Below are 20,332 nucleotides of genomic sequence, written 5' to 3'. Positions count from 1 at the left end.
TAGGGTTATATGGGTATAGTGTACGAGGTTACGGAAGGTTGTTTGGAGTACCGGATGAGATACCGGACATCACGAGGAGCTCCGGAATGGTCCGGAGGTGAAGATTGATATATAGGATGAGGGGTTTTGGACACCGAAAATGTTTCGGGCGTCACCGGTAACTTACCGGGACCATCGAAAGAGTTCCGGGGTTCCACCGGGAGGGGCCACCAGCCCCAAAGGGTGACATGGGCCAAAAGGTGGAAGGGAACCAGCCCAGAGTGGGCTGGTGCGCCTCCCAGCAAGGCCCAAGGTGCAGGTTGAGAGGGAAGGGGGAAACCCTAAAGCAGATGGGCCCAAGGCCCATCTGGGGTGCGCCACACCCCCTCCTCCTTTCCTGGCCGCCACCACCAGCCCTAGATGGGGCTGCCGCACCCCTTGGGGGTGGGAACCCTAAAGGGGCGCCCCCTTCCCTCTCCCCCTATATATAGTGGAGGGTTTTGGCTTTTGGAGAATACACAAAAATCGCTTCCTCCCTCTCCAGGCAGCCCAGTTCTTCCTCCTCTTCCGTACACCTTGGAGAAGCTCTGCCGGAATCCCTCGTAGCTGCACCGCCACCGCGCCGTCGTGCTGCCGAAGCTCTCCCTCAACCTCTCCCACCTCTTTGCTGGATCAAGGTGCGGGAGACAACACCAGGCTGTACGTGTGTTGAACGCGGGGGTGCCCTGGTTTGGCACGTAGATCGGAGTCGCACCGCGATCTGAATCACTCCGAGTACGACTCCATCGACCGCGTTCCAGTAACGCTTTCGCTTAGCGATCTTCAAAGGTATGAAGATGCTCTACAACCTCTCTCGTTGCTGGTTTCTTCATAGATAGATCCTTGCATGGCGTAGGAAATTTTTGAATTTACTACGATCCCCAACAATTAATAGACTCCATATTTGCACAATTCTCCATGACTGCCTAACCAGTAGTGGGAGATTAAAAATATCCATATCACACAACCTCAAATTCCCGTGTATTTGGGTGTTATTAGGACGTACACCCAATTGGGGTCCTTCGACCATTGTGCGAGCCCCACAAAAATTTCAAGATCTTGGATGTTATACCCCCATAAAGGCTTGAAGAAAGGCACAAACAAGCCATAGAATATGCTGGGAACGATTGGACAACCCATTTATAAGCACTTCCTTTCCTTTGGACGACATGATGTGTTCAATCAAACTTTGGATCAACTTCTGAATTTTCTGCTTGCACCGCCAGGTAGATCCTCTATAAATGAGGGCATGAGGCTACCATCAGATCCAATCCTCGAATCTTGGCTCTCATAAAAAAAAGGTCCCTCACTAAGTTGATACCCACGCTGTGCGTGGTGCTTGTGTGTGCTTCTGTTGTGGGTGGAGACGGCTTTGGGACCTGCTCGACCTTGAAACAAAATTCATCGGGCTTCCTCCCCTATAAGGCCGAGTTTTCTTTATCCTTGAGGTATTAAATGTGCCATTTAGTGATCTCCTAACATTGAAGGCATACCCATGCACTTCTTATTAAGTGATTTCTTAGGAACTTGGAAATTTCCCTTACACAACTGCACACTCGGTTCTATCAGTTTTTACTAAAGTGGAGCGAAGATTTTTTCTCTATGTTGTTTTGTTGTCTCAAAACATTACAGTAGGATACAACACTTTTGAAAATATCTAAAACCGAGGTTATTGGCACTAAACAAACAAGCAATCACAAACTTCAGCCTCACGGTCCTCGGCCATTTGGGTCGATCTTCCAATATGACTGATCTGTCAATAAAGCATTATATCGACCTAGGTTAAGAACCTCATAACGAGACACAAATACGTAACAACTCCACAAAAGTTATGTATCGTTTGTAGCTAGCAATACCGTAATACTTACCTACACTAACACCTGCCATGTTGCATGATAATGGTTTTTTCCTTCTATTTCAACATGCATGGTTGCTCATGCTACCAGATTTTCTCTTTTTCTTTCACGCTCGCTCACTCCAGCTTAAACCGGTCTAGTAGCCAGTATGCTTTTGTTTTTATTTCTTTCTTTATTTATTTATCGCTTTATAGTTTCATATATTTTTTATTTTTATTTTTCTGTTTCCCCATTTGTTCTTTTAATTATTATACCTTTGCTGTTATTTTCCTTTTCCTTTTAATTTTTTGGGTCCATTTTTTCTTATTCACTTTGATTTTTTTATTTCAAAAATAATTAAATAAATATATATTTTATACATATTTATAAATACACTCCGGGCAGTATTTACTTAAATTTTTACATTTTACAAATAATAAAATAATAATTAAAAACAATAAGCATTTTTTGATAATGTTGAATATATTTTCATACAGGATGACCATTTTCTATGTAGACATTTCACATTTTAGAATTTACTACAAACATTTAGAATACTTGTAAAACACTTTACAAATGCACATTGAATAGCTTAAAATATACACAGCCAATATTTATGAATCAACGAGTATTTGTTAAATAACTTTCAAATTTTGTAATCCTAAACATTTCAAACACATGATGATAATTATTTAAGTACATGTATAAAATTTATTAATAAAAAATCCAGTTATTGTTGACATTTTTTAATATCTGATGAATATTTATAAAATATATGATGGATATTATTAAAACCATGCGAGTACTATAAGAAGGTAAATTAACATTTTTCTAAACTTGATGAACAATTTTAAAAAATCAAGTTATGTTTAGTTTCTATATGTGTATTTCTTTCTAAACATGTGCATTATTATTATTATTATTATTATTATTATAAATAATTTAGTAAGATAAAATGATTACGGAAAAATGTTGTCATGCATCTCTAAAAAATATAAGCATATTTCACCTTCGGAAACATAGAAATATTTCTTTTAAAGGTGAAATAGACAATAATAGAATAAAAAAAAGAAAATTCAAGAGAAATTGCACTACTTTGGCCCATGAGAGCGGCATGTGAGTGAATAGTCATGCGAGTCGATCCATCGGAGCAAGGCGGACGCTTTCTTTTTGTCATAGCCAGTGGTTTTCTATGGTTTATTTTCTTCTTTGGCTACCGGTTTTAGTGTTGTTTTTTTGTTTCGTTTTTCAATTCTCTTTTCCTGTTTTCTTTTTTTTCTTTTTTCTACAGATCTCCTATGTTTTTATTCACTTATCTTCACTTTCTGTTTTACCCTTTTCAGTTTTTCTTACAAGTTTTATGTACACAGTGAACATTATTTAAATGCACTATGAACATGCTATAATACATGATGAATATTTTGTCTAGAAGATGAATAGTTTATTTACTTCATTATGAACATACTTCAAGGAAAAATTGAAATTTTACAATACATGTTTTGACTTTTCAAAACTGAAGGGTAAAAATGATCCCATGAGCACAGAGTCCTTACTGGAAAGTATACAAACAATACCACAATAAAATATTAATCTACGGTTCCAACTGCTCCTTATCGGTTGACGTGTTGGACTGCTTCTTATTCGTTCGAATCTCACCATAAAAGTAGGAGATGAAACCCCAGATAGAAATCGCAAGGGCGACACCTTTGGTGCCATTGAATGGCTCATGGAATAAAAGGACGGCAAACACCTCGGTGACCGAGATGAGCAGTGTCATGATGACACCGGCGAGTAGCGCCGAGCCATAGAAGATGGCACCAATCATGCCGATGAAGAAGCACTGGAAAGCCGTGGCTGAACTAACGAGGATAAAGTAGTAGCCTGCCTCGCCCAGGTCGAACCTCCGCGCTTCATCTGGAATTTCCTGCACTCTTGCATGGGAAATCGTTAATTTCTTTCAAGTTACTGGTGTTCCTCTCAAAAATCAAAATTAATAAGAAAATAAATTGAGAACACTAAATGTCCATATGAAGTTAGGTTCGCAAACATAAAATGATGTATGTATATAGCTCAATATTTTTATTATTATTCTAAAGTGTACTTAACATTTTTAACCAACAGATGAAGATCCAAGAGCCATCATATTTCTTCTTACACTAGCCAATCAAATATGCGTAAACTCTGCGAAAATAGAGAAAGCCCATAGGAAAGTCCAGTCAAGGCCTTGTTCGCTCCCAAGCCATGATTTAAAAAAGAATCAGCGTTCCCAATCTTACCCTAGAGCAATCAGCCGGCCGTCCTCCTGCCCCCTACGATTTCTCCCAGATTCAAATCGTCCTCTTTTCTACTCATTTCAACTAGGATCCTCAAAGATGCTCGGACGGCTGCTCTTGATTGCCGTTGGTGGCTAATCAGAACTCACGCTGCTTATCAAGTAGGACACTCATGTTGCTGATTAACTACGGCAATCAGAAAATCACACACATGATCCAACTTGCCACCAAGCAATTTTCTCAAGGTATATATTGTTCTTATAATCCACGTTTAATGCGTTTATGCCTTAGTAATTGTGGTCAGATGAGAAAACACATATCTTATATATCTTTCATTTTTTATATATACCTCCCAATTGAAAAAGTAAAGAGAAATAATTGAAAATTTTCTTTCTAAACTAGTTGTTTCAATCCTTAACCCTGGCTTCCAAAAATTGTATTCAACTCTAATGAGATTGTTAACTCCTACACCTTTTGTAGGTAGCTATTTTTTGAGCCAAAAAACATATGTTCTGTGTTTATACCCAATAAAAAAAACATGAACATGTAGAATTATTGCAGGTATGGTCTCTTTGCCTCGCCCCCCCCCACCCCCGCCCACAATGGCCCTGTTTGGATCCTAGGGTTAGAGTTAGAGTGGGTTAGATTTGAGCAATCTAACCCTCAAAGATCCAAACAGGTGGGTTAAAGTTGGTTAGATGCATCTAACCCATCCAAGAGGTGCTTTTTTGGGTTAGAGTAGGTGGGGTCCAGGGAAAGAGAGAGGTCCAAAGTAGCCAAATGATTGAGAAAGAGCATTTATTGTCCATCTAACCCTCCCATCCAAACACCTTTAGAGTTAGAGTTAGTTCAGGTTAGTTCAAGGGTTAGAATCTAACTCTAACTCTAACCAGGTTAGAGTATCCAAACAGGGCCAATGCTCAAATCCTGGTTCCACCCCTGCCAATCTTCCTCATCTTCTCTCTCGTCAAACAGTGCCCCTATGACCGTGTGATTACACCAACCTTTACCCCAAACAATGAAAGCCTAGCTGCCACCCTTGCATGTTGCATCCATGGTTGCTACGACTCCACATTGCCGCCGGCCACCTTAATGGTCTCATGTGGCAACATGTTGAGTTCATCCATGTGTTAAAAAACTACTATATCGCTTGTCAGATGGATGAAAAATTGACATTTCTCCATAAGCTTACTCGAAATTCTTTTTCCAAAATAAAACATTTTTTTAATGAGCTCACGTTTCTCCACCACTCATGTAGGGGTGAAACTGGGTAGGATTCGGCGAATAATGCTTATACCATATCCTATTTCATATTTACTTTTGGATTCAGAAACATGACAGATGTAGATTCCAAAACCAGATTCGTCAGACTACTCTTGCACCTTTGATCCATGTCTGATCTCATAACCCAGACATCCTCCCTCACATGTTGCTAACCTCCTTTTCTCTATGCAACCAAATCCCGGCAATCCCTTGTCTGTTTCCTCTATCCCTAATTAATCGCACCCGTTTCCTCTCGACTGCGCCTACCCCTCTTCGCGTCCAAGCTCATCATCCACCGCATCACATCTGTTTTCTCCATGCCGCCGCCATGCTTGATCCATGTCCACCCTTCTTGATGTGCCCCGAATCCACTGTGCTAGTGTATTGTCGCTGCTCTAACTAACCATTATTCCCTTCACCAGTGGCGGGTCAATACTAGGTGGCAAGGATGCTCATCAACGGTACAGGTCACTTTTTTAGGTCCCGGGTGTCTAGGCACCCTTTATGAACAGTAAATTCAGAATAATAAAAAAATAAATCAAGAAAATTTGAAATTTTGCATCATCAAAGATGATCAAATTTTGTAGGTTTCTGCAAGTTTTCATGTCATAATATCATGTAGAGAAAGATGTACAAACACGTTTCAGATTACAGTTCTAAAAGTGCTCAAAACTTCAAGCACTGAAATCTTTTCCGTCTGTAGAGCTCCTCGAATGGTTTTTTTGGCATGAAAACTTGCAGACACCTACAAAGTTTTATCATCTTTGATGCTGCAAAATTTCAGATTTTTTTATTTTTTTTTATTTTTTTTATTTTACTGTTCATAGAGGGTGCCTAGGCATTCAAGAGCTGAAAATCTACTCTTATATATAAGATTACAAAATCACCAATTAATTCTAGTGAAATTGGCATCAATCAACTAAACATGAGCATACATGTTGGCGACTAATTTTGCAAATTTATATGCTTCCAATTATGGCGTCATGTTGATATGGCACTAACTTCTTATATCGAAACACCCATGCTTTTGATGTATACTACATATCTTCTTTGGTCTATATTGTTTGCAGCCATAGAAATTGCTCTCCCTGTCAGTGCCAGGGTGGAGAGAATGCAATTGAAACTATCCTCTTGAACCTGCTCAGTTAATTTGGAGTGTAACCTGACTAAACCACCAATTAATTCAAATGAAAGTTTTATTGTGGAACGTATAATGGCACACCCACATATTGGTGGAAAGCTTTGGTCATCTGCAGTTTCAGAAAATATATGCTTCGACAAGATGTAAGTTATGTTGAAATTGCATTAACTAGTCGCTTCCAAAAAAGTGCATGCTTTTTATTACCCCTTTCGATAAATTAAGGTTGCAGCTCCACTACATCTTATATTTGTCTCGATGGTACACAATTTTGCTTCAACCACCACCGCCGTACGTCCTCGCGAGGCCTCCGAGATAGAAGTTAGAAGTTATTTCGTGAGCATTGGAATAGTTCGTAGTACTATTATCGCCAAAAAATTGTAGTATTATAAATGAAGGTTGCAACATGCTTCCAACTTTCCATTGCTTCCTATATTTTTTCGGTCGTGCAAAATTTTCTTTGACCACCATCAACCACGCTCCATTATTCTCACTTCTTCTTATGTTAATCAAGTTTGCTTCTACAACTAAAAGTGTGTGCTTCCATTATTTCTCATATACATGTTGGACACAAATCCATGTTATCATCCGTGTCGTTTTTTTGGTAGGACTCCTTCATCGTTCCTCACACACATTTTCATGATTTTTTACTCATTCCCTTGTTGCTTCCTCATTTCTCATATGAATTGTACACGTACACTTCTATGACTACCCTAATTTTTGAATAGTGTGCAATATGCGAGGGAGCAATGCCACCGTACTTTCAGCTTGATGTATGTTTTTTACCAGCATTAATGGATATGTTTTGTGTTCATATATTGATGACATCTTATTATACATTTTTGTTTCTCACATATGTTATTATGGCAGTGAACTTTTGATTCAACCGATGCTAAATATTCTTTTAGGGAGTGATGCTAGAGTATTCTTCATGTACCATTAAATTTGCTTCTCTGAAAAATTGTACTGACATTTTGCTTCCTTTAGAGGTTTTTATTTATGTTTTGACCTACGTTGGTGTGTGCTTCATTGTTTGTTTCTTCTCATGGGTGCTTTCATTATACAGACATTTTGATGCACCCTTTTCGATCCATGCTTGTTCATTTCCCACATGATCTCGACGATGTTACAATGAAGTTGAGTCCAGTGAGGCTGATATTAAAATACCACACTTCGATGCTGTCTACCTTATTGACGATGGGCTGGACAAGAATTTTTTTAATAGTGCTTTTGTTGTTCTAAATAGAGTTTTGTATCATTCTTCATATTGTCTGAAATTTGTTTCGATACTTCGTGCTTCCACAAGAATTTGTGTCCAAAGCACATATATGTGTCCCGCCAGAAGTTGTTTCCTTGCGCTAATTTTTTTCAAGGGCACTTAAACCATGTTAACATAGGATAGAAACTATTATATGTATTGGTCACAAAAAATGTATTATCACGTGAGTCACTTTTTCCAATCACACAATAATAATTATGATTTCATCCACTAAACAGAATTGAACTGAGCCTAGCTCAAATGGTTAGTTATTTGTGGTGAATCGTCCTATTAGGTTTAAGTCTTAGACTTGGCACCGATGCTTGCATTTTTGTGCAATTATTTCAGGCTTTCTGGCTATATTCGTTCCGAGGAAGGATCCATTTTGATCAACTGTGAAGATGCCTATGATAACTTTGTCAATCTCAAGATGATATGCCGATTCAGTTTTCGAAGTGATTCATAGGGATAACCATAGGATGTATGTGCGTTCATAGGGGCGTATGTGCGTATGTATTGATGTCTGTGTTTGTACTTTATTAAAAAGAATTATTTCCTTGGTAGAGAAAACATATTAAGATCACCAAAATGATATTTAAAAAAATAAGTGACGACGAATATTCCAGATTTGGTTGCTATAGAGGATTCATTTGTGCGCACCAGACATGATTCTTCGCAGCATTTGTTTGGTAGAAGTAAATGAAAGAGTTGTTGCAGGCTATCAACTGGTCTAAGTTATACCACACGCATCCACACGCATTGCCAAGAGTATGTTTCAGAATAATAAATACTACTCCCTCCATCACGGTATATTGGACGCATCTTTAAAACCATGTTTTTTCACAACTAGAAGGAAATAAGGCGCATGACATCAATTAGCCTATTAATTGAGGCGTTTTGGGTTTAATTAGATCCCTGATTTCTTTCCTTCCGGATGCGCATGCAAGTGTGAACAGAATTCAGTTTCCTGCATGCTTGCGAGGGAGTCTCCACCAATGCATGTGAGGGAGACGCTCGTTTAGTGGACGGAGGGGTTACTATGCGTCAGTTTTGCGATTAATTAGGCGCGTCTACAGCTCATGCGGCTCGGTTTTTTCTGCCAATAGCTACACATCTTGGTCCCAGAGAGATATGAGATGCGCCCAATATACTGTGATGGAGGGAGTATGTTTTTAGAAGGCAGCGAGCACAAATGAACACAAATTTCTTTCTATTCTTAGTCCATACTCTTCTCGTTTTTATGCTTGAGCTTTTTTGGAAGCTTTGCAAAAATTACACAATTGCTCTTTTAACATTAGCAAGAATAAAACTACTCCCTTGATTCCCTTATACAAGACCATAATAAAAAAATATTTTGTATCTATACAAGGCCACTAGCAGTAAATTAGGCAAAAATTAATGACGTCTCCTCGCACTAGTAACTTATTTATTCCTTGCATGTAGTCATAGTGACATTCCTATTTCCCTCCCCTTTCTTTCTTGCATGCATGCGACATACTATTAATAAAGAAAAGTTAGCTTGTAAAGTAGTTATCTACCTTGATATCAATAATTTGAGTATGTGACCTTGTATAAGGGAATGAAGAGAGTGCCGTTTTAACCTTTCGACTGCGCATGGGGGCACACTTGAGTAGTCCAACTACAGTATTAACTATCTCTACGCATGGATAATCGATCGATTGGGTCTAAGGCTGGTCGTAATGAAATGGAGAATGAGAGTATCATACTCCCTTCGTTCCGGTGTATAAGTCATCTTAGGTTGTGCACCGTGGCCAAAACGAAAAGAAAAGCGAGAGAAACCAATGCTAATTTGTTAATTAATACCATTGCATGTAATGAATTGACCACTGCATGTCGTCTTAGTTAGTCTAAAGTCATTGAAAACATACACGCCCCACGTCTCTTATTGGTTAATTCCTTTATTCATGTCAAAAAACAAGAAATGAGCTGCAAACTAATGCACCGCGCCTAAGTATTTTGAGATTATTTGGTTTTTGTAAGATGACTTATACACCGGGACGAAGGAAGTAGATAGTATCATGTATAGTAACTAGACAATTTTGATAAGGTGACATGAAATTAAATAAAAAAAAGAAAGGATTGGGTATTACCGTATCATATTTATTGATATGTTACTATATATCTTGCATGATAATAAATAAATTATTCTATGATACAAACATATGATACTATGCATTACGAATGTAGTAGCATATACTAGTATCATATGCATGATACTAGTATATAATAATCCTCATTATGATCAGCCTAAGTGTGCAATATGTTTACCTGTGGTCCACCGGCCAAATGGTAAAATTAGATACTCCCTCCGTCACAGTTTATAAGGCACAGTTAAATTTACATGTGTTTTCATAATAGATAAGGTTTAGGACGCATTGCATTTACTCATAGAAGCTAATTAATACTTTTATATAGGTCTAAAGAAAAATAAAGCCAATCATGAATCATCTTGGTCCCAGCGTTATGTGATGTACGTCCTGTAAACTGTGATGATGGGAGTATATTAATCAATGTGGTCCAGCCCTATAGGTCCAGATCGAAATAAATTGGGGGCCTTCAAGGTAGTTGCATGCAATATTCACATGCATTCATAGACAATTTTAGTATTGCTGTGGCATCTACAGCGCGGCTCGATAAATTTGGCTATTTAAATGTCCGTGACGAGTCCATTAGGGTACGGACAGATTCATTTTGATTTTCTCTTTTGTCCGTTCACACATCCATGCTTCTCATTTCTGCTCTTATATACCTTATCACATGCATATGAATAATGAAGATGATGAAAGAGAAAGAAATAAAATAATAAAGAAAGATAATATGTTAATGTCGATGATGCGCCAGCTCCTCCGTGGCACACTACTCGGACACGCACAAGTATCTCATATCCTCCCATATATGGGTTGAGTGTAAGAGTTTGTAGACAACCCCGACATATGAAAAATTAAACAATGAGAATTTGATTAGGTCATTTTTTCTCCATCTCTTCCGTCAAGCAACGACCGGACTACCTGGTCCAGACGTTTACAGAGGATTTGACGGGGCCGACTGTAGATGCTCTTATCGGTTAGGACCCCCTTGATAAACTGGTCTGTTAGACAGTCCGGATACATGTCTGTGTGTCTTGGATGTCCACACTCATGATGTTAGGGGATTTGCGCAGGGAAGAGAAGAGAAGAAAATGCTCTCTGGGAGTGTGGTTAGAAGCCTGGACCGCTTGCCTGGTGAAAAGTGCTGCCTGGGCGAAGCCTGAGGATGGTGAGCATTTTTGCCGGGCCAGGCTAGCCTGGTTCATGTGTGTTTGGCTTCTGCCTGGGTGATTATTTTGTCCATTAGCGATTAAAGAAATATTCATAAGGGGACATTGTGCTCATCTTTCGTCATTAGGCTTGTGTCAATAAGGTTTCTTAGCATGGTTTCATAGATAATTTGCTGATGTGTTATACTATTTAATAAAAAAAGAGGATAAAGTTGTATCTTAGCTACTTAAGATATAGAACCTTTGCACGTCATCATAGACAAAAATAACTAATTATCCAATCATATAGGTGCATCAGCACCATATTATTAAATTTAGATACAACCTTCAATAGACAATGCATTGGACAAATACATTTAAATTTTTTAATACATTATTTTTTATGATACTGTATTAAGAAACAATGCATTGGCACATGCCTTAATCCAGACAACTCACCAGGCGCAGGAGATGGGACCCCTCGCACAGGCTAATTAATCACAATGCCTGGAGCCCTGGACCGAACAGTTTCTTTTTCTATTCTATTTTTAATTGGGCCAGGCTAATTACATGCCTAGAGACTGCCAGGCCAGGCAAGCATTTACATTCTCAGGACACCATCCAAACACGTGCCAGGCAGATTTCATGGATGTCCCAGGCCAGGCTTGCAACCAAGACAGAAGCAAACACGCCCTCTATCAGTGCAAGTTATCGCTGGCCAAGTAATTAATAGACATAAATGGAAAGGACGTCCTCCGGGTCAACATGTGGATCCAATGCAATTATCGGTGTGTGATATGCTGTAGTAGTACATACAATAACACTGCCCGGCCCTTGCATTTCTCAAATTATTTAGAATATTAAATCAATATCATTCGATACAACATGGTTAATTTTCATACTGTATATATCCATAGGATTGTGGATGTCTATATTTTAAATATAGCTTTGGTCAAACTTTATAAACTTTGACCTGAGACAAATTTTGTATGCATAGTAAAAGAGAAACGAAGGGAGTACATAGTACACACATCTCAGACGACTGTTAGGTACAAATACCATCATAACTTGCCATCATGACTCATCTGAGTTTTTTTTTGGGTGCGAACATTGACAAAATTTCTCAGCGTTTGCAAAATTTCATCAAAAAACGACATCTGTAGAAGTCGTGGAAAAAAAAATCAGCACTCCAAAATGTTATCGAAAATAACACTTTTGAAGCATCAATTTGTTTTGGCTACGACTTCCAAAAATGTTATCTTGTGATGAAATTTTGTGAGCACTGAGAACTTTTGTTGATGTTTTACCCCAAAATTTCAGATTATTTTGAAATGTTTTTCATTTATTTTGGATTTTACTGCTCATTCCGAGCTTGAATGAGCTCAGGAACAGAACATCACTTGTGCGCAGACTTTATGGTGGGGATAGCCTGTTTTCTAACATGTTACGTACCATGTGGTAAACTTGGTACCCATACAATGGCAACACCATAAATTATTGGGTGGAACTTATGTTTCAACAAACTTTTTGCGCTCTTTTATTACCACGTAATGAATTAACATCCTAGACACCAACTCTTTTGTAAATACATGTCGTTTTCGAAATGAGCACAATCTTCAACATGCATTACAATATATAAGCTATATCTTCTTAACAAATCTAATAATATCTGCATCTATCCAGAAAACCCAATGATAATATTTCCTATGGTTGGCTATTTCTCAAAGCAATGTGTGACAATCATTTCTAAGTCAACACTAAGAACGTAACCACCCAATCTTACAAGCGAGATTCGCATAAGTATAAAAGCACGAGTAGTTATATTGATTGGACGTTTATGCTGACACAATAGCTAAATGCCAGTTGGTTGAGAAAACCTTATGCCGAGTCCACCGTGATATAGCCATTGTGAGTCAAATTGATGAAGTTTGATAAGACAGGAAAGTCACCTTCTACTCCCGACCTCATTTGAGCTCGTGATGAACAGTGCATTCCAAAAAAAATGAAAAAACTTTCGAAAATTTCTGATTTTTTGGTGCAAACTTTTGGATTTTTTCTCAGTGCTCGTAAAATTTCACACAAAGATAACACAGTGCAAGTAGTAGCAAAAAAAAAAAAAACAGGACTGCAAAATGCTTTTGAAACTAGCATTTTTGGAGTGTCAGTTTTGTATATTTTACCATGACTTTCACATACGTTATTTAGGGCTAAAATTTTGCAAGAACTGGCAAATTTTGTTGAAGTATTCACCCGAAAAAATTCAGATTTTTTTGATTTTTTTTTTACATTTTGTTTCTTCTAATTTTATTGTTCATTAAGGAGCATATGAGCTCTAGCTGAGAATAGCTGCATCCGATAAGACATGCATAGTATAGGAGTAGGCTTGGCAACAATCTTCAAACACAGCTGCCGCGTCTTATCTTTAGGAGAAGCGTACGCATTTCTTTTTTAAAATGCTTTAGGACTCGATCAGCGATGCAAGGGTGAGACGTGGAGGGTACTCCCTCCGCGTATATAGCACTGTCCGATCGCGAGGTGCTCGTGCCTCGCGGTCCATGCGGGCCTATCGTTTTCATAAGATCTTCCTACTATGTCAGAGATGCAAACCTACAATTATGTTACGTAGGTACTGCCAGCTAGCCGTGACAACAGTGAGGTCGCAATCTTAATTAACGGCAGCAACACCGCAGCAGCAACTCGAGCCATTCACATGCATTATTGTTGAAGCCATTCACATACATAAAACTAAACATTGTGAAGGTCGAAACTCTAACGAATCTTTTGATTCTTATGGCAAGAATATTCCATTCGACGACGCGAACAATGTGAAGTATGGCTACTACGATAAAGACGAAGAGCTTGACATCGAGTATGAGAAGATCATGAGGAGCTTAGTCTTATGACAAACCTTAAAGAATACATGATCGGAGGAAAGGAGTCGATACTCGACAATGAATGCACCGATCATATGATCAAAGATAAAGTCACGTTTCATGATATCACACCAAATCGTGGACAACGCAGGTATGTGACATTTGGTGATAACTCCAAGGGTAAGGTATTTGGTCTTGATAATTAAGGTGGTCATATCTCATGATAGTTTTATTCAAAATATCATGCTAGTTGAATCCCTTGGCTACAATCTTCTTTCCGTATCTAGATTAGCGGATTTTGGTTTCAGTGTGCATTTTACGGAAGTTGATTGTCAAGTGTTTCGTTGTGAATCATGACATGATCTTTACTGGTTTTCGTAGAGGTGATCTATACATTGCCGATTTTACAAAAAAATCCAAACCTCCAACATGTTTTATTGTAAAATCTTCTAAAGGTTGGTTATGGCATAGAAGGCTAGGACATGTTGGTATGCGTAATCTTGACAAGCTTATCAAAGGTCATCATATTGTCGGTGTTAAAATGTTATGTTTGACAAAGATAGACTTTGTAGTGCTTGTCAAGCAGAAAAATAAGTTGATGAAAGTCATCCCGTGAAAAACATCATAAGTACTAGAAGGCCACTCGAGCTGCTTCATATGGATCTGTGTGATCCCAACGTTTATAAAAGCCTCGGTAAAAATTCTTTTGGTTTAGTCAACGATCCATGGGTGAGACGTGGAGTGTACACCCTCCGCGTACGTGGCACTGTCTGATCGCGAGGTGCTCGTGCCTCGCGGTCCACGCGGGCCTATATATCGTTTTCATATTATCTTGCTACTATGTCAGCGATGGAAATTAACCTGCAATTATGCTACGTAGCTACCAGTACTGGTAGCTACTACTCTACCAGCTAGCCTTGAAAACAACGAGGTTGCGATCTTAATTAATGGCAGCAAGATCGCAGCAGCAATAGTGCATGCACAGTTATACGTACGAAAGGGACTTGCATCTGACAAGAAACTTACGTGGAAATCCTTGTTGACCAGCATGCCGACGACGCTGAAGGCCGTGGCCGTGATCCCGATTACCATCTGGATCTCCAAGACGAGCGTGTACGTGACGGCCGCGCCCGCGCGCGCCGCGTGCCGCGCCTGGCTGAGCTCCATGAGCGGCAGCACGAGGCCGTACAGCGCCGCGGACCCCAGCGTCATGGCGAACCCGGCGTAGTACTGCGCCCGGGACACCCCCGCGGGGCGGTCGCCTCCGCCGTTCAGCCCCAGCATGGCGGCGCCCACGACGAGCAGCACCACCGCGTTCACCGAGAAGGCCGTGAACCGATGGCGGACGACCAGCAGCGCGAACACGGCCGTGAAGGCCAGCTGCGTCGAGATGAGGATGGAGGAGGTGGACACCGGGAGGTTGGCCAGCCCGTATGCGTAGAGGTAGTTGATGAGCCCGATCACGAGGCCGATGGCGATGGTGGCGGCCAGGAGGCCGGCTGACATGAGCGAGAGCGAAGCGGCCTCGGTGGCGCTCTCTTCGCTCTGGCGGCGCCGCCGGCGGGAGATGAAGGAGACGCAGAGCGGCGGGAGCAGGAGCGGCCACCCGGCGGTCTGGAGCAGGCTGGTCAGCCATTTGCTTGTGCCGCCGTGAAGGTAGTAGGCGCGAAGGAGGAGCGGGCCAGACACCGTGCCAAGAGCCATGAGGAGGAAGTTGACGACGACGACGGGGTTGCGGTACAGTGGTTTAGCGGCGCCAGCGCCGGCGCCGGACCGCTGTTCTGAACCGCCGTCGGCGCCGGACCGCTGGTCCGAAACGCCGTCGACGTTGTATGCTCGCTGCTGCGGGCTCATAGGTGCTGTTTCTATCTCCATGACCATGGGATTGCTGTGGCCTAAAGCACACACACCTAATGTTTTGTAGAAGAAGCAAGCGCACGAATAGGCCTGTTTCTCACTCGGCTCAACTACCATAGACGTGAGTTGTGCGTGGGGTTTTATATATGGAAACACTTAAATTCATCCGGCTGATTTCTTGCCTCATTTGCCTGCCACGTGACCACCCACGTTATGCAGCTCGGTCAACTGCCCAGCCCCACGTACCGCATCTCTCCTCAACTAACCTTACCATCACGTTCTTCTTCGCCCCGCTCATACTTTCTTTTCCACATAAACGCCATGGCTGCTGCTAGCTCTGTGTGACCCCTCTTCTCCTGACTGGTGTTTGTAAGACGGCCTAATGTTTTGCTGCAAGCCTGTCATGGGTGAGTGATGGTGGCGCTGCCGCGTGCAAGGCGTGCTGCGAGAGGGCGTTAGCGGGGTCGTCAGGTTACAACATCATCCTTGCTGCAAGGAGTCTTAGGTTCTCCGATGTAGCGCCATGGAGCTGCGTGATGCGCGATGGAGCTATAATGAAGCTTCGCTGATGCTACGATGGAACACTCGTCCAACTGCCGATAGATCTCGGGCAATGGAGTTTTGGGCGCACTGCAATGAAACACTCGTCAACATGTCGAAATATCTTTCGCAATGGAGCATCGCCGTTGCTGTGATGGAGCATTGTCGGGTAGCCGGGACATCGTCGGTGCTGCAATGAAGCATTTATCCGACTGTTGGAATATCACCCGCGGTGCGACGGAGCATTACCGACACTGCAATGGAGCATGATCGGGCTGTCGGAACATTGTCGGTGCTGCAACGGAGCATCACCGACGCTGTAATGGAGCATGGCCGAGCCGCGGGAACATCGTCGGTGCTGCAACGGAGCGTCACTGAGCCGTCGAAGCATCACCGGCATTGTAATGGAGCGTGGTTGGGCCGCGGGAACATCGTCGGTGCTGCAATGGAGCATCACGGTGCTGTCGGAGCATCACCGACGCTGGAATGGTGCACGGTCGGGCTGCGGGAACATCGCTGGTGCTGCAACGGAGCATCATCGAGTCGTCGGAGCATCACTGCTGCTATCGAGCATATGCGGAGCAATGGAGCATCAATGGTATTTGAAGGGATGATCGTAGTAGGAGCATTGCTGCAACCCAGAGCTCGTCGGCGCTGCTGTTGTGATCAATGTATACGACAAGCTTCTGTTGTAAGGTGACCAACGACGTGGCCGCTGCAGCCTGAGGGTTGTAGCTGGTGCTCGCCGGCTAAGTGTTTCTATCCCTAGAGTTCCGTGTGTGACGATGCGTTGATGGCTAGAGGTTTCAGAAAGACGTGCAAGTTGGGACTAAAGCCATGGCATGGCATGGTCCAGTCTTAACGAATCTAGCGGCCCGAATCATGTCGTATTGACACAAATCAACGATGAATGAGGCGGCTTATTTCCTATTGGCATCATCCGGTTGACGCCTAGCAGGCACCTTTATATAGTGTATTACACCACAAATGCTTGAACTTAGCAAGGCAAGTCCATTTGGTGCCAAAACATGTGACATATTGTACGTTGAATCGATAATAAAACTTGACTTGAACGTGCATTTACGATGTTAATCCTGTTTGTATACACTCAACATGCTAACAAGACGTGTCAATGTGGCGTGGGACCCACTGTCAATGACTGTAAACACGGGGATGGAAGGACGAGTAGGGTTTTTGTGAAAACAACTTAGAATATTTTCATCACCAAAGATTCCCTTGATTATTTTCCTTAAAAAAACAATGAGACCCACCGTTAGGAAAATTACAAAGGAAAAAAGCGTACAAAAGAAGGGATTCGCAACCTCATACTAATAAGCAGAAGGTGATAGCCACCCGGCGAAGTCAAGCTTGTTGTCTTGCTGGATAGCTACATATCGTGATCCATATTTGTCATTTCAAAGAAAACCTAATGATCGAGATGGGGCTTAAATGGATTACAGTGATCGCGGCTCATATTTACCATGATAGTGTTTTTCATCCAAAATATTATATATAATTCATATTACTATTTAAATTATATAATATCTTTAAGTAATGCTTATATATATTTTAGAATTACATGAACAATATTTTAAGTAGTACGGAGTACTAATCTTTCTCGTAAGTAGTACATGAATATTTACCCGAATGCATGAATACAGCCTAAAAGAATATGAATATTTTTCTGAAATATTAATAATGCATGATTTCTTTTATAATCTGCAATTTTATTATAATTCATAAATGTTATTTTAAGTATAGAAATATTTCTAGAAAATAATTTAATATATGATGGGATAAGATGGACATTCTTGTAACACTAGTAGAAAAATGTCCATTTGTCCCGGTTTCAGAGGCCCATTAACCCCGGTTCCTAAACCGGGACTAAAGGGTCGGGACTATAGTCCCAAACCTTTTCGTTCCGGTTGACTTATGAACCGGGTCCAAAGGAGCTCCACGTGGCCGCTGCGGGGAGCCCAGACAGTAGGATCTTTAGTCCCGGTTGGTCACATCAACCGGGACCAAGTTGCATCCACGCGCCAGCATGTGGCTGGAGCTGTTTTTTTTTTGAATTCGGGAGGGTTGGGGGGTTGGGGGGTTTTGGAGGGTTAGTTTAGTGGTTTCATATCGTGTTAGCTAGCTAATAGAGAGAAGTGACATCTCTTTCTCCGTGCTTGATCGATGCTAGCTACTATACATATAGAAAGAATTTGACGCTAGCTAATAAGAAAATGAAGGAAACCATTTACAATCCCAAACATATATATACAATATTACATCTTCTACAATCCCTAACATATTCTAATTAAGATCCAATCACAAATCCACATGGTATTCTCCGTCTTTAGGTATGACGTGGTTAAGAAAGAATCCCACCAATTCCTCTTGAATTGCTCGTATGCGATCATATGGTAGGAGTTGATCCCGTATCTCGCAGATCTAATTTAAAGAAGGGGGTCAATACATGCATATATATGAATAAAACTCAACACAATTGATGGTAATATATAAAATAAAATTGTGAATATTATTTACATACTTCAAATAGTTCCTTAGAGAAGCCCCGCTCAGAGGTCGAGGGGCGAATGAACTCGCATACGTAGTATCCACATAAAACAGTCCCTTCTTTCTAATACATACACTTTACTAGAATATAGTTCAATCAAACTGATAAGCAAACATGGTAATGATATATTGATGAAAATTTGAATCAATTAGAGATGCGCGGAACTAGCTAGTGCTACTTACTTTGGGGTGTGTAAATCGCTACTCTTTGTTTGGACCGGGAACCTTATTGGCGAACTTCTTTCAAACCCTGCCAGGCAAAGAAAATGATTAATTGATATGAGCCCATGAACAAAAGTTGCATGCCGATATGGTCCCGTTTTGACTAGACTTACTTCTTGAGCATTTCAGTCATGTCCACATAATCCTCTTCGGCTTTACGTCTCGAGTCTAAGACAGTTACTAATGCCCTGCCAACGTCAATGGATAGAAGAATAAAGTGGTATATGTGCACGCATATATAACTCATCAATTACATTACTTAACGTCGAGTAAGCGAAACCGAGTATACAGAGAAGACAACAACACTCACTTGAAGTTGTAAGGAAAGATTATTTCCCTTTTGTTTTGATGTATAAGGAACGAGTTTAGCAAGTTCTCCTCGGTCTCTTTGATTGAGTCTCGTACCGTCAATTCATTTACGACATGTGGTCTAATGAACCCAACGTCGACGATTCCTGCTTTTTTTTAATTCGACGATCTTCAATCTGCATAATACATATAGTAAGGATAATTATATATACATGCAATGAACGAACTAAGCTAGAGACTTACAGACAGTAGGAAGTCATGAGTTGTTTGCCGAGGGCCAGTTGATTGTATAACTGAAATAACTCCTCAAATTTAATAGGAATCACGGGAAGTCCAATGAATTCGTGCTCTGGTTTCACTGCCACATACATAGCGTCTTTCTCAGACTCCCTGCGGGCAATTTGTGCATCATCGTTCTTAGGTGAGGATGACCAGGTTTGACGAGAGGCTCCCCGCGCACGTATTTATGTTGTTATTTTGTTACCTCACCCCCCAGGTAATCATCAGGATTGGTACCGGGCACCATCCCCGGATGATTAGCAACGACGATATCGCTAGACACGTTGAGCGGGGGGGGGGCACGATTGCTTCTCCTGTTGGCCGAGCTGGGGAATTGTTTTCCCTCTTCTCCTTGCATCACTAGAAGTAGTTCCCGACCGCCGCGCTTGTGCATATGTCTTTTTAAGAATGCGTTCATAGTTGGAATCCGGCGGAGGCGGTGATGGTCGCTTCAGTTGATTGTTAGTGCGCTCCACTTTCACCGGATCTAGCTTCTCCTTCTGAGGTGGAGTTTTCTTTGCAAAATGGGCCCTCAATTCTGCAGGACATATGTCCTCGTTTTCCTGCTTGGTCCTCTCATATGGTAACTTTTATAGAGGCTTGAGAGATGGACCATATCTGAATTACCTCCCGCCTCTGCTTGTAC

At 41.1% G+C, this 20,332-nt stretch overlaps 1 protein-coding gene across 1 annotated transcript; it reads right to left on the bottom strand.

Moving 5' to 3' along the window:
* Positions 1–3,297: 3,297 nt before the first annotated feature.
* LOC123398956 (purine permease 1-like) lies at positions 3,298–15,906 on the bottom strand. Its single transcript, XM_045093394.1, has 2 exons — positions 14,941–15,906; positions 3,298–3,777 (listed from the first exon to the last, which is right to left on the bottom strand). Exons 1-2 carry the CDS (start codon positions 15,886–15,888, stop codon positions 3,445–3,447), a joined length of 1,281 nt encoding a protein of 426 aa, XP_044949329.1. The 5' UTR covers positions 15,889–15,906; the 3' UTR covers positions 3,298–3,444.
* Between the last annotated feature and the right edge of the window lie 4,426 nt (positions 15,907–20,332).

The sequence above is a fragment of the Hordeum vulgare genome, chromosome 5H (assembly GCF_904849725.1).
Source record: "Hordeum vulgare subsp. vulgare chromosome 5H, MorexV3_pseudomolecules_assembly, whole genome shotgun sequence".
Taxonomy (NCBI): Eukaryota; Viridiplantae; Streptophyta; class Magnoliopsida; order Poales; family Poaceae; genus Hordeum; species Hordeum vulgare.
This window is presented reverse-complemented; position numbering and strand designations above follow the sequence as displayed.